The sequence below is a fragment of the Diabrotica virgifera genome, chromosome 10 (genome assembly GCF_917563875.1).
Source record: "Diabrotica virgifera virgifera chromosome 10, PGI_DIABVI_V3a".
NCBI classification, from domain to species: domain Eukaryota; kingdom Metazoa; phylum Arthropoda; class Insecta; order Coleoptera; family Chrysomelidae; genus Diabrotica; species Diabrotica virgifera.
The window spans coordinates 107,084,643-107,098,268 of NC_065452.1; the positions used below are offsets into that span (position 1 = coordinate 107,084,643).

Genomic DNA, 13,626 nt, shown 5'->3' on the forward strand with positions numbered 1-13,626 from the left:
TTTATGTTCATTTTTAATAAAGGTTCTGAGAAAAAAAATCTTGAAAAAATGCTTATTTTTGGTCTTCTAAAGTGTACTAGAACCTTAAAACTCGAAATCTATCAAGTTTTTTTGTTAGATCTTTTTTGTTAGGATGACTCGAAAAGGCTAAAAACATCTATTCGTGGACAAAAAAGGTAATGTTTTGGATATGTTAAAAAAAATTGTTAAACAATTTCTGCCCAAAAATTTTACACGGCACCCTTCTGATTTATTAATAGGGGATAATTTTTAACAAGAATCCGCAAAGAAACCGAATTAGAACAACTAGACACATGTAGCATTAAATCCGGACCCCGGAAGTGTCATAGGTTGTCGAAACGGACCCTCAGGGAATATAATTGGTGACCCCCTGATCTATAAGATAAGAGTAAGCCTCTGCCTTAATACCTGAAGAGAGATTTATGAACTGGCGATTCACAAAATCTCTTTTCTCTCTTTGACTCACCTACATTCCCATTTGATTTTAGATTTATTTCAAAATTTTATTTATTTTATTAATCAAAATTCAGAGTTTTCGTAATGATATGAAATGATTAAAATTTCGAGACGAATCTATTCATGTAAATTTTATTTCATTTGAGTGACATTATATTTTTCATAAGATGTGTGCGGTGTCCTTTAAATTTTTTTGTAATCATATATTCCAGGTTTCCAAGGAACAAATTATTAAAGAATTATGCAAACCGGAGATTTGTGATGACCCTGAATTGTATAAGAACCATATTTCTTCGTACAAGGATGCATATGAGGCTGCAAACGAGTGCCACGCAATCATTGTCTGTACAGAATGGGACGAATTTATTGTAAGTAATTTATTTTGGTTAGGAGACCAAAATTCAAGGTCCAATTTACACCAATTAATAGATATCTATCTATTAATCTATATTTAAAGTCTCATATAGAGTGAGTTTTATATATGGAATGTCTTAATTATCTCGGAAACGGCTTCCATGATTTTTATAGGTTTTAGTAAGTAAGGGTCTTATGATGCGGACAATATTATGGTGGTATTTACATTGTTGACAGATCTTCCGTTTTTTTGGAAATCTAATAAACTTTCTTATTTCAAATGGCACACCCTGTATATTTTTTGCGTTTTCAAGTCCTTAAAAATACTGATTATTTTTCATGTAAAATTTCCTATACCTACTTGCTATAATTTCTGAGTTACTGCTGTATTTATTTAAACAGTTTTTTTAAAACAAATTATAAAAATCAATTCTTGTGGTCCGAGCAGATATTATTTTAGATTTTTTGGATCAGCCTAACACAAAATATCTTGTGTAATTTTTCTTTAAAGTTGATCGTTTTTAAGTTATAAATAATTTAAAACTGAAAAGAAAAACGAAAAATAACGATTTACAAGGCTCAAAAACACAAGTATGTAAAAGATATTAGTTTTGAAATTATAAAGTATCTAAATTCAAGTTCAAACCGTATTCTATCAGTTCTCCGATAAGTATTTTGGGCTTATTTCATTGTAAAATATTATTTTTTAGTTGCAGCACCCGATCCCCCGTCCTCTCATAAGCGCTTCATTAACAATTAAAAAACAATGCTTTAAAATATAAAACATAACAAAAATTCTTATCGGGAGCTAATAGAAGAAAGTTTTAACTTGAATTTAGGTACTTCGTAATTTCACAAAGAATATTTTTTACTTGTACTTTAGAGCCTTAAAAATCATCATTTTTCATTTTTTTGAGATTTAATTTGTTTATAACTAGAAAACTATCAACTTTAGAGAAAAATTACACGAGACTTTTTGTTTCGAATGATCCAAAAAAACCTAAAATATTTTCTACCCACGTCGAAAATATTAATTTTTATAATTTGTTTAAAAAATTATTTAAATAAATCTAGCAATAACTCCGAAATTATGACATTTACATAGGGAACATATAAGGAACATTACATAAAAAATAGTATTTCTTAAGGACTTCAAAACGTAAGGAATATATAGGGTGTTCCATTTGAAATAAAAAAAGTTCGTTACATTTCCAGAAAAACGGAAGATCTGTCAACAATGTAAATGCCACCATAATATCGGACGCATCATAAGACCCTTACTCACTAAAACCTATAAAAATCGTGCAAGTCGTTTCTGAGATAATTGAGGCTGTCCAGTCCATTATATAAAACTCACTCTGTATAATCACCATGCCCGATACTCTGATTAAGTTCTATATTAAGTTCTAAGTAAAAAAAGAGTAAAACGTATTACGTAGATTAGAATAAGCAACGCCAAACTTTGGGCTAAAATTTTATTAATTTTTAATTGTTATTCCATCTATCATTATTTCATTTCAATTTATTTTCAGCTTTCTAAGACCTTCCAATTCTGATCTATTATGGGCTTTACGCTTCCAGTTGGCGATTTTGAAGGTTTTTAGTTCTTGTTCTACTGCTCAATGTATTTAAGCGTGGGTCTTTCTTCTTTTTGGTCTTCTTCCTATTGGTGCCTGCCTTATGATTTTCTTGGAATCTAGGTCTTCTTGCATCCGTTCTAAATGACTTATCTCGCACAGTCTTCCAGTTTTTATAAAGGTAGTGATGTCTGATTTTTTATATGCCGTGTGCATTTCAAAGTTGTATTGTCTTCGCCATATTTTGTTTTCTCGTACTCCCTTGTATATATTCGTCAGTATAACGTCACTAGTAGCTTCTCATCGCTTTTTGGCAGTTCCATGTCTTTGATACATTATGTTAGGAATGGTCTGATCAGTGTCGTAAATTTTACATTTTGTTTTTCTTGGTATTTTATCAGATCTTAAGTTTTTGAGTCCGTTATATATTTTGTTATTATGAATATTATTCTTTTAAGGGGGAAGTCTACTGTGACAAGGGAAAAAACAGGCCGATTTTCCGGATTTTTTTCTAACAAAATATGACTCGTACATTAAATTAAATTAAACCGTCAACTTCATTATATATTCAAGTATTTGTAAAAAAATTTTCAAGTCGAAATATTTAAAATTGCCGTCGTGGCACTCCTTCAAGCGCAGGTCCGTTTTTTTAGGTGCCCAAACGGTGTACATGAAATCTCACGTCTGGGTGATCTGAAACAAAAAACAAAATATGGTTATCATCTACATAGTATTGACTCTCGTCTGACGGAGGATTTTGTCGAATAAAAATTTTGACGCCGAAAAAAAAATTCTTGAAATTTTTTTCTATTTTTTACCCAACTTTTATGTTATTATTTTATATAACAATTAAACAAAAAACGATATCAAAAAATTCTCCGTCAGACGAGAGTCAATACAATGTAGATGATAACCATATTTTGTTTTTGTTTCAGATCACCCAGACGTGAGATTTCATGTACACCGTTTGGGCACCTAGAAAAAACGGACCTGCGCTTGAAGGGGTGCCACGACGGCAATTTTGAATATTTCGACTTGAATTTATTTTAACAAATACAAAATACTTTTTACTTTACAAAGTTACTAACAAGCCTAGAACTTCGTTGTCGAAGTTGTAGTCGCCTACAGTTATGCTCTGGAGTTGCCTCAGCCTATTTGATCTACTAACGTTTATATCTATCTATCTATCAGCGAGGTTCCTACAGCCTCTGCCACTTCTCGCATTTCGACCGCCATCGTTTTCTGTCCATCCATTCGTCTTCTTTGATGGCTCTATCTTTCATGATGTGCCGTACATTTTCTTCCCAGGCAACTGAAGGTCTTCCCCTTCTTCTTCTTTGGTGTGGTATGTAATTTAAAGCTTTCTTTGGCCATCTATCTTCCTTCATTCGTTTCACGTGACCATATCACACTAGTTGTCTAGTTTCAATTTTATCTACACTGGAATATACAGTATGTGTCCTCCTTCTAATATCTTCATTCCTGATGTGATCTTTTTTAGATATACCACACGCTCTCCTTAGATAATCCATTTCTACTACTTCTAGTCTTTTCCTATCTTTTTTTGTCATCTGCCAAACTTCTGTTTATATAAATTATTATAAATTATAAAACGTTTATATAAATATGTAATTTGTTTTGGCTTCATTGATTTTTAGAACACTGTTTTCTGCCTTTTTCTATTAGAAGCTTGTATCATATCTCTTCTGCTCCTAGCTAGGATATCAACGTCATACGAAAATGCTAGTATTTGTAAACTTTTTGTTATTATTTTTTATCTGGTGTTGACTGTTGATTTTATTATTTTTATGATTTACGGTGATGTTAAATAGATTTCAGGATCAGGAATCTCCTGACGTAGTCCTCTCTTCGTAAAGATTTGCCTCAGTGTAAAGATTTAATATTATCTATTTTTGCCTGCAGAAATCGCATGGGTATGCTCTAAGTTTTTGTTCTGCATATGCTTTTAGTCGCTCATATTATATCTACTATGTTTATGTTGACAGTATTTTATAATATACCGTATTTAGCAACGTAATTGCTCGATAATTTTCACATTGGAGTTGGTCTTCTTTGTTGTGCAGTGGCATGATTATTTCAATATTCGATTCCAGTGAAAGTTGTTTGTTTTTCATATGCTCATTATCAGTTCGTACATTGCACTTAATAATGAGTCTCCGCCTTTTTTTATCAATTCTACGCTAATAGGTACTGTCTTATCGTAGCAATTTATTATTGTTAGTTTTATGACAGCTTCAACTACTGAAGGTCGGTTTGTTTCTCTTTTGTCCCGATAATCCAGTTCAATTTCGTCATCGAATTCATTCTCTTAGAATTATTGTTCACTAATATTACGTAATAATTCGTAAAGTAATACGTCCATCACTTTAGTATTTCCCTCTGTTCTGTGAGCGTGCTTCCCTCTTTATCTCTACACATTCCTGTTGTTGGTATAAAATCCATTCTACTGTCGCGTCGTTCAATTTTGGGAAGAATTTTCTAGTTTCTGTCGTTTTTTCTGTGTTTTTTTTTTCGCAAAAAACACAAAGCCCAGTGTCTCTTTTGCGCCTCATTCTATAATGTTTTCCATTCTTTGCCAATATCTTTATGATTTTGTTAATTTATTAATTTTCTGTTAATAATTTAGTTAGTTATGTTAGTTTTCTTAATTAACTTTCAATTCCTCTATTTTAAATAAGTATTTCATTTTTTTCATTTCATTTCTTATTTGCTATTAGATTCTAGCACTTATTCTGCTTTCCACAAGGTAGTGGTCCGAGTCCGCATTGGCTTCTCTCCTAGTACGAACGTTTATTATGTCTGATTTTAGAGTCGATGGTCTATCTTGTTACTGTGGTGTCATCCACTTTGTTTATATTTTGCGCTGAAAACATGTACTGACAATGGTCATTTTCAACGAAGTAGCTAGATTTATCAACCTAATGCCATTTCGTTGGATGCTTCATGGAGGCTGTGTTTACCAATAGTAGGTTGGTATTGTTCTTCTTTTCCAATTTTTACATGAAGGTCTCCATAGATATTCTATTGCTATTCTTTGGGCATTTGTAATATGCTGCCTCTAGTTCCTCGTAGAATTGTTCTTTGCCGATCCCTGTTCATCTTATTTCTTGAAGAGCTGTCTCGTCCATTCTATATTTATCTAATTTGTTAATTAGGTTTGGCAATCCCTAAATCATGTCACGTTTTCTCGCATAGTCGTCGTCGTTTAATCAGTACTGTTTTTTCTCTTTAATATTTGTCACAAATACACTTTTTTTAAGGGTTACTAGCTCTATGTCCAACCCCCCAACCTGAAGGTCTAGGCACTTGTCTGTTAGTCTTGCCATAACTTAGCCAAAGGGGTCCAGATTGAAGGGGTTGGAAACTCGCCTTGACCCATCCCATCGCGGGAAGGATTTGTTAGTGTCATTGACGTGTGTTATCTAGGGCGTTGCTTAATATTTAATGAGAGCAGCCATTTAGGAAGGATAACTGCTGCCACCAAGACCCATCATTACCCTGTACACATCCGATTTACCAACCTCTCCACAAACCACCATTGGAACTTTCGCTGATGACAAAGCAGTATTTGCAACTGAGGAGGATCCAACAGCTGCGGTATTAAAATTTCAAGAACACCTAGACCAGAAGCAATGACACCTAGAAAGAATGGCAACCAGAAGAATAAAAAAAAAGAAGTTGACCGAGAAACAGTTGGAGCTAAGAAATAAATAAAGAGCTGAGAGAAAGAGACATAGAAGAGGACCTGTGGAACAACCGGACGAAGTCGCGATTGGAAGTCGGAAAAGGAGAACGTTATAGACCGACATGTAGTATAGACCGATCAAATAAAATTACAATACATGTAAATCAAAATGTAATTCCGTACAGTTTGGAATAAATTTTTTATCAAAGTTTAGGTCCAAACTAAAGATATTTTCAAGAAAGTATATGATTCATATAAGGGTATCATTGTTTAAATAATTAAAAATTGGTAATTTTTGCACAAAATTTACTTTTTTAACTGCTGCGGTAATTCGTGTTTTTATTACGGATTTTACTATTTTTCTTCTGCAAAGATGAAGAAACAGTCTTTTATAATGAGACTTGCTAAATTAAATTTGGCCCATAATTTATTTAAATAATTGTAAATCAATATTGAAAAACAAAAATTAAAAAAATATATTATTTGCAATATAAATAAGCACTATAAAATATTTTGTTTTGCATAAAAAGTTGCGCTATAATATCACAATAAATTGACAAAAAAATTGGTTGATAAATATTGAGTAGTTTATAAGATATTTAATTTGTTTATAAAAATTACAATTTTTTCAATTGCAAAAACGCGGTTGTTGCCTGTAGAGTATAGAAGTTTTTAAGGTATCATTTATTTAGTTTTTATGTATATTTTCGATAAATGTATTGATAAATCAAAATTTCAATTAAACACCCCTCCATAATGGCGTTTGAAAATTGGTATAATTTGTTTTTAACTTATTTTTTTAATAACATCGCCGGGATTAAAAATTTTTAAATTATTTTTCGATATTCGTATTCTATGTAATTTTTGACATATCCACAAAAGAATAAAAATTTTCTAGAAGCATTTTTGGCCGAGATAGCTTTTCTCAGTTTAAGAATTCATAATTTGTTTATTTACCAATATTGACATTTAAAAGTACGTGAGTATATCTATTAACATTAATACTTAACAATGTCAGTTATAAACATAATAAAAGTTGTAGAATATTTAAAAAAATGATGATATTCGTAGCACCTTAAATGAAAACTTTTTGTCTGAAAATTGGCGGAGGAGTAGTTTCCAATAGGTTTGTTCTAGCAATCAGTCAAACTAGTCAAAAACCGTCAGCAAACAGTTGGTCAGTGAGAGAACATAATACAGTCACCAGTACTATCCCCTCTACTCGCGCTGGTCGACTATTCGCTGATGCTGATGGTTTCAAACCGTTTGAAACTGATGCTAGAACAAACCTAATATCTCCGTTAATATTGGGCCAATTTCAATATTTTCTATTAATTTGGGGTAGCATATAAAAATAATAAAATCTGCATGACCCTTTTTGCCATAATCATTAACTAGTTATAAACAATTTTTTTTTCAAAAAAATTTTTTTTTCTAGTATTATGATAAATAAAATTTGGCACCAAAGATAATCACAAAAGAGCATTAAAACAAATTTTTATTTTAAAAATTTAACAAAATAGTAAAATTTCGTTAAAGAATCACAAAAGCTTTGTTCTTTCTACAAATCATTGGCAAAATCTCGCAAAAATAATGTGAATACCTACAAAATTAAATATATAAAAATAATGGAGGACAACCTCTATACAGGGTGTTTGGTAAAGAATGGGCCATAGCTTAACCTCAGGTTCCTGAGGTTAAAACAGGCCGATTTAAGCTAACTTACCTTAGTACAAAGTTTATAATAACCGAGATACAGGGTGTCAAAATTAAACTTTTTTTTATTTATTATTGAATATTTCCTGACAGGAATGAGATAACAACATCAAATTTGGAAAGTGGGGGTTTTTTAGGTCCAGAAAACTAAATTGCCTACCAAAAATTATGTATTGCCCAGAGGGCGCGACATACGCCTTTCAGCACTCTTTTATTACGTTCAATTTTTTTTATCCCTCACTCTGTATAATTTTGACATTAAAATTTTTATTCTCCTATTAGTTTTACTTAAAAAAGGTATACTTCTTTTATCTCCCTAAACTCAACCGTTTTCGAGATAAACGCATTTTAAATCTGCGATACACCATCATTTTTAGCATAATATCATTGTAGTTACACCCGAAAAATAACTTAAAACCATAATAATTGTGCCAGTTCTCAAATTTATGTCATTGCATCGCAAATTCCATTTGAAGAAATTTGCGATACATTTTTGGATAATTTATGGTTTTAAGTTATTTTTCGGGTGTAACTTACAATGATATTATGCTAAAAATGATGGTGTATCGCAGATTTAAAATGCGTTTATCTCGAAAACGGTTCAATTTAGGGAGATGAAAGAAGTATGCCTTTTTTAAGTAAAACTAATAGGAAAATAAAAATTTTAATGTCAAAATTATACAGAGTGGGGGATAAAAAAAAATTGAACGTAATGAATTAGTGCTGAAAGGCGTATGTGGCGCCCTCTGGGCAATACATAATTTTTGGTAGAGAATTTAGTTTTCTCGACCCAAAAAACCTCTACATACCAAATTTCATGTTGTTATCTCATACCTGTCAGAAAATATTCAATAATAAATAAAAAAAGTTTAACTTTGACACCCTGTATCTCGGTTATTATATTATAAACTTTGTACTAAGGTAAGTTAGCTTAAATCGGCCTATTTTAACCTCAGGAACCTGAGGTTAAGCTATGGTCCATTCTTTACCAAACACCCTGTATAAATATATTATGTATATAAGCGAATAAAAATTAACAAATATATACACAATTCTAAGTGTATTATCTACCTGTTAAAAAGATTATAAAATTAATTGTAAAATACATATATTAAAGTACAAAGAAAAAAGAATTTAACAAATTTTAATGCTAATTCAGCATCATTTTTTTTATAAAAATCTTTTGTGTCAACTTTTATTTATAACATCTAGAGAAAAAAAATTGTTTATAACAAATTGACGAATATTTATTGTTAAAAATGTCATTTAGATGTACTATTTTTATATACTACCATAAACTAAAAAGAAATATTGAAATTGGTCCATTATTAAAGAAGATATTGCAAAGTACTACTGCACCACTCTTCATGCAAAATGTTTTCAGTTAAGGTCGCTACGAAAATCATTATTTTTTAAAATATTCTTAAATTTTAACTCTATGTGTAAATGACATTGTCAAGTAGTAGGGTTAATAGATGTACTCACGCATTTTAAAATGTTAATATTGATAAATAGACAAATTATGAATTTTTAAACTTGGAACAGCTATCTCGGCAAAAAATGGATCTAGAAATTTTTTTTCTTTTGTAAGTGTGTCCAAAACTACCAGGAACACGAATATCGAAAAATAATTTCAAAAGTTTTTAATCCCGGTGATGTTATTAAAAAAAACAAGTTTTAAACAAATTACACCAATTTTCAAACGCCATTTTGAAGAGGTGTTTCATTAAAATTTTAGTTTTTCAATACGTTTGTCGAAAATACACATAAAAGCAAACGAAATAAGACCTTTAAAACTTGTATACTCTAACGGCAAGAACTGCGTTTTTACAATTGAAAAAATGGTAATTTTTTATAAACAAATTAAATATCTCATAAACTACTCAATATTTATCAACCAATTTTTTTGTCAATTTATAGTGATATCATAGCGCAACTTTTTCTGCAAAGCAAAATATTTTATAGTGCTTATTTATATTGCAAATAATATATTTTTTTAATTTTTGGTTTTCAATTTTGATTTAGAATTATTTAAATAAATTAAGGGTTAAATTTAATTTAGTAAGTCTCATATAAAATACTGTTTCTTCATCTTTGCAGAAAAAAATTGTAAAATCCTTAATAAAACCAAGCATTGCCGCAGCAGTTAAAAAAGTAAATTTTTTGCAAAAATTACCAATTTTTAATTATTTAAACAATGATCCCCTCATATGAATCATAATACTTTCTTGAAAATATCTTTTGTTCTGACCTAAACTTTAATACAAAATTTATTCCAACCTGTAAGGAATTACATTTTGGTTTTATTTTATTTTATTGGGCTAGTAGTATTTATTTCTTGTTTGAATACTCATTTGCATTTCCTCAATCTGTGGTATTAAACGTTTCATACCTTCATTTTTTCAATTTTATTTGCTAGTTTTTGTTACTGTTTATTGTTGCAAATTACTATTTTGTTACTGTTGTTACTATTTTTTGCTGTTACTGTTTTTAATTTATAGAGTGTTTGTAAACAAATTATTTTAATCTATTTTAGGCTTTAGACTACAAAAAAATATACTCTGATATGATGAAGCCTGCATACATCTTCGATGGAAGGAAAATACTTGACCATCAAGAACTAATTGAGATTGGTTTTCATGTTCGAACTATTGGAAGATGCTTTTACGGATAAATTTATTTTGAATTAATCTGTAGACTTATAACGTCAATCATTTATTTTATTAGTAGATTATCATAATCCCGTTCTTTTATCCTATTCTTTGTTAAAGCTCTGTACTTAATTAGATAATTGTGATGTCACAGTTTGATTAGTATTGTAATGTCTGTAATATTGTAATTTTGTATTTTAGAAAATAATTAAAAATATTCTGTAATGGCGATTTACTTAATATATTATCTATCTCATTTAATATAGGTACCTACTAATTTTCTAATTATGGGGTACTTAACCCTCGTAAAGCGGTGCTTAGATTCTTACGTAAACGACGGTGCGGGGTGCATTTGCACCCCATCCGCATATCCATTGTTTTTCATATGTGAACGTCTGGGAAATTGATTTGAAAGATAAATAGGACTTGCTTATTAAACTATGAAACATAATTTTACAAACAAAGTACTCATTTCTTCTTAAAAAAAATTATTATCATTGCATTACAAACACATGAAATTTTTCATACAGTGAGCAGCACAAAGTTTTTACACACAATACAGTTATGTCTGGACTTTCTGTTTTTTTTTTCTGTGACATAAGTAACACCGACATTGTCCCGTAGCTCTGTTAGCTCCAGGTGGAACATCAGAAACGTCCAATTCAGGATATGAAATTTTCATCATATTATGCACCCTACAGTCATTTTTCCAAAAAAACACTTAAATGCAAAGAGTTTTAAATGCTGGAATGGGTGGAGTGCGTTTAGAATTGAATTTAATGCGAATAAAAAAATGGACAAAAATAAAAAAAATTATTAAAAAAGATAGGTGAGAAAAACGATGTCTGGGGTGCAGCTGCACCCCGCACCGCCTTACAAAGGTTAAGTAAACTACAGTCACCGCCACAGAATTACGCCACTCAAAATTTTTGAAAAAGGTTGACAATTTATAACTTTATTATTAATTTGTACTCCGATTTTCAAGATTCTCCGATTTTAGTGCGTTTGATATTTTAAAACGTTTTTGGTCTTTGTGACTATGTCACTATGTCCGCAAATTTTGTAATCCATTTTAAAAATACTTCTAGGCTATCTAGGCACCTGAAATTTTCAGAATAGCTCAGAACTAGCTAGCAATGCGATATTTAACTATTTAACTATGCTATTATATGGATAAATCGACTTTTTTTAATTTCAAACTATTTTAAAAATGTGACTAATGCAATAACATTTAGATTCCATTTTAAAATACGTCAACAAATCGATATCAACAAATTGATGGTGGCTCAGTGGTAGAGCATTAGATTGCAGATCGAGAGGTCTCGAGTTCGTACCCGGCTGTACGTATTATTTTTTAATTTTTTGAATAAATAATTAAAAGTTAATATACTAAAAATTCATATTTTATGAGTTAATTATTATATATAAATATTATATATACAATTTTAAATATTTTCCTTGATTTATATGAGTTTATAATTTTATATTGTATCCTATAATTAATGAAAACGTTTTATTTAAAAAGTTCTTTTTTATAAAAGTGTAATTATTTAATTAAATAAACTTTCAAAGCAGTGTTTTTATTTACAACTTATTCGGATAATTCAACAATGCAACATCTTATGCCTCCTCTACACATCGGCAGACGTGTCCTCGGACGGCATCTGCGTATGCATCCGCAGATGTGTAGATGGGGTAATTTGATCGTCTGTTGTTTACATATCACGTCGGCGGACGTGTCTGCGAAATATCCGATTGTTGTCGGTTTTCCTAGCACAGATCAAAGGGTTTCGTAGCGAACGTCCGATGCCTCTCCACACATCTGACCTCGGACCTATACGACGCATTAGTTTTCGCAGTGAATTCAAAGTAGATATTGCGTCACCCGAGAATTAACACAGACTGAACGATTTACAGAAGTGTACCTACAGATGTGTGGTCAGCACGTGATGATACATCGGCAGATCCATCTGCAGACGCGTCTGCCGATGTGTAGAGGAGGCATTAGGGATACGTCCAAGATAATGCGAAAGAAGTATGAAATAAAATCAGCCCTCCAATTTTTCCAAAGACCTTTTTAAAGTTAGGAGAAAATACAACGCTTCCATTCACTCCCGTATAATGCAATCTAAGCAAAAATTTTTTGTTACCGTAATAATAACAAACGACATCAATACATGTACCTACAAACTGATGCAAGAATCTTGAAAATCGTAGTACAAATAATAAAGTTAAAAAATTGTCAAACTTAATAAAAAATTTTAAGTGGCGGAATTTTGTTCCGGTGAGTGTATTTATAAAGATGTTACCTTTTTTGAAGTACTGACACACAAATCTTAATGAAATTATAGACACCAGGAGTGAAGACAGCCATATGAACCATCTTCTTTACGTGCCATCTCAGCGACAGAGGTTGGCAATCATCATGACTATTCTGATCTTAGATGCTGCTGCTCTCAAGTTACATTCTCTCAAGTTACGCAACCATGAGATTCTTCTCCTTCCTACACTTCTCTTGGCCTGGATTTTCCCTTGTATAATTAATCGAAGTATGCTGTATCTCTCATTATGCATAAGATACCCCAGGTATTGCAGCTTTCGTGTCTTGATGGTTTCCAATATTTCCATTCTTTTGTTGATCTCATGACTTCGTTGTTTGTTATATGCTCGGTCCATGATATCTTCAGGATTCTTCTATACACCCACAGTTCAAATGCTTCCAACTTTTTAGCAGTCGACGCGTTAAGTGTCCATACATCTATCCCGTAAAGCAGAGTCGAGAAAATATAACACCTGGCCAACCTAAATCTCAAGTATAATTTTAGTTCTCTTGCACAAAGTACCTTTCTCATTTTATTGAAGTTTGCTCGTGCTTTCTCTATTCGAACTTTGATTTCTTTGGAGTAAACGTTTGTGCGATTAATTATTATGCCAAGATGGTTGTAGTTTTGAACTTGTTCTAAAGCTTTACTGTTAATTGTCAGACTTTCATCATTATTTTGGGTTTTTGATATGCTCATAAATTTAGTTTTCTTGATGGTTATTGATAATCCATATTCTTCTCCATACTCAACTATCTTGTTCATTAGCTTTTGGAGGTTGTCCGCTATTATGATAGTATCGTCCGCATATCTAATGTTGTTAA

The 13,626-nt window shown here is 31.1% G+C and overlaps 1 protein-coding gene across 2 annotated transcripts in view; it reads left to right on the plus strand.

The window, feature by feature from the left end:
- LOC114334291 (UDP-glucose 6-dehydrogenase) overlaps window positions 1-10,721 on the plus strand; it is a 97,600-nt gene extending 86,879 nt beyond the window's left edge. For both annotated transcript variants that reach the window (XM_028284328.2, XM_028284329.2), the window contains 2 exons: window positions 690-845; window positions 10,367-10,721. In XM_028284328.2, coding sequence (XP_028140129.1) covers window positions 690-845; window positions 10,367-10,504 — 294 coding nt within the window. In that variant the 3' untranslated portion in view covers window positions 10,505-10,721. The remainder of the gene's footprint in view (window positions 1-689; window positions 846-10,366) is intronic.
- The last annotated feature ends 2,905 nt before the right edge of the window (window positions 10,722-13,626 follow it).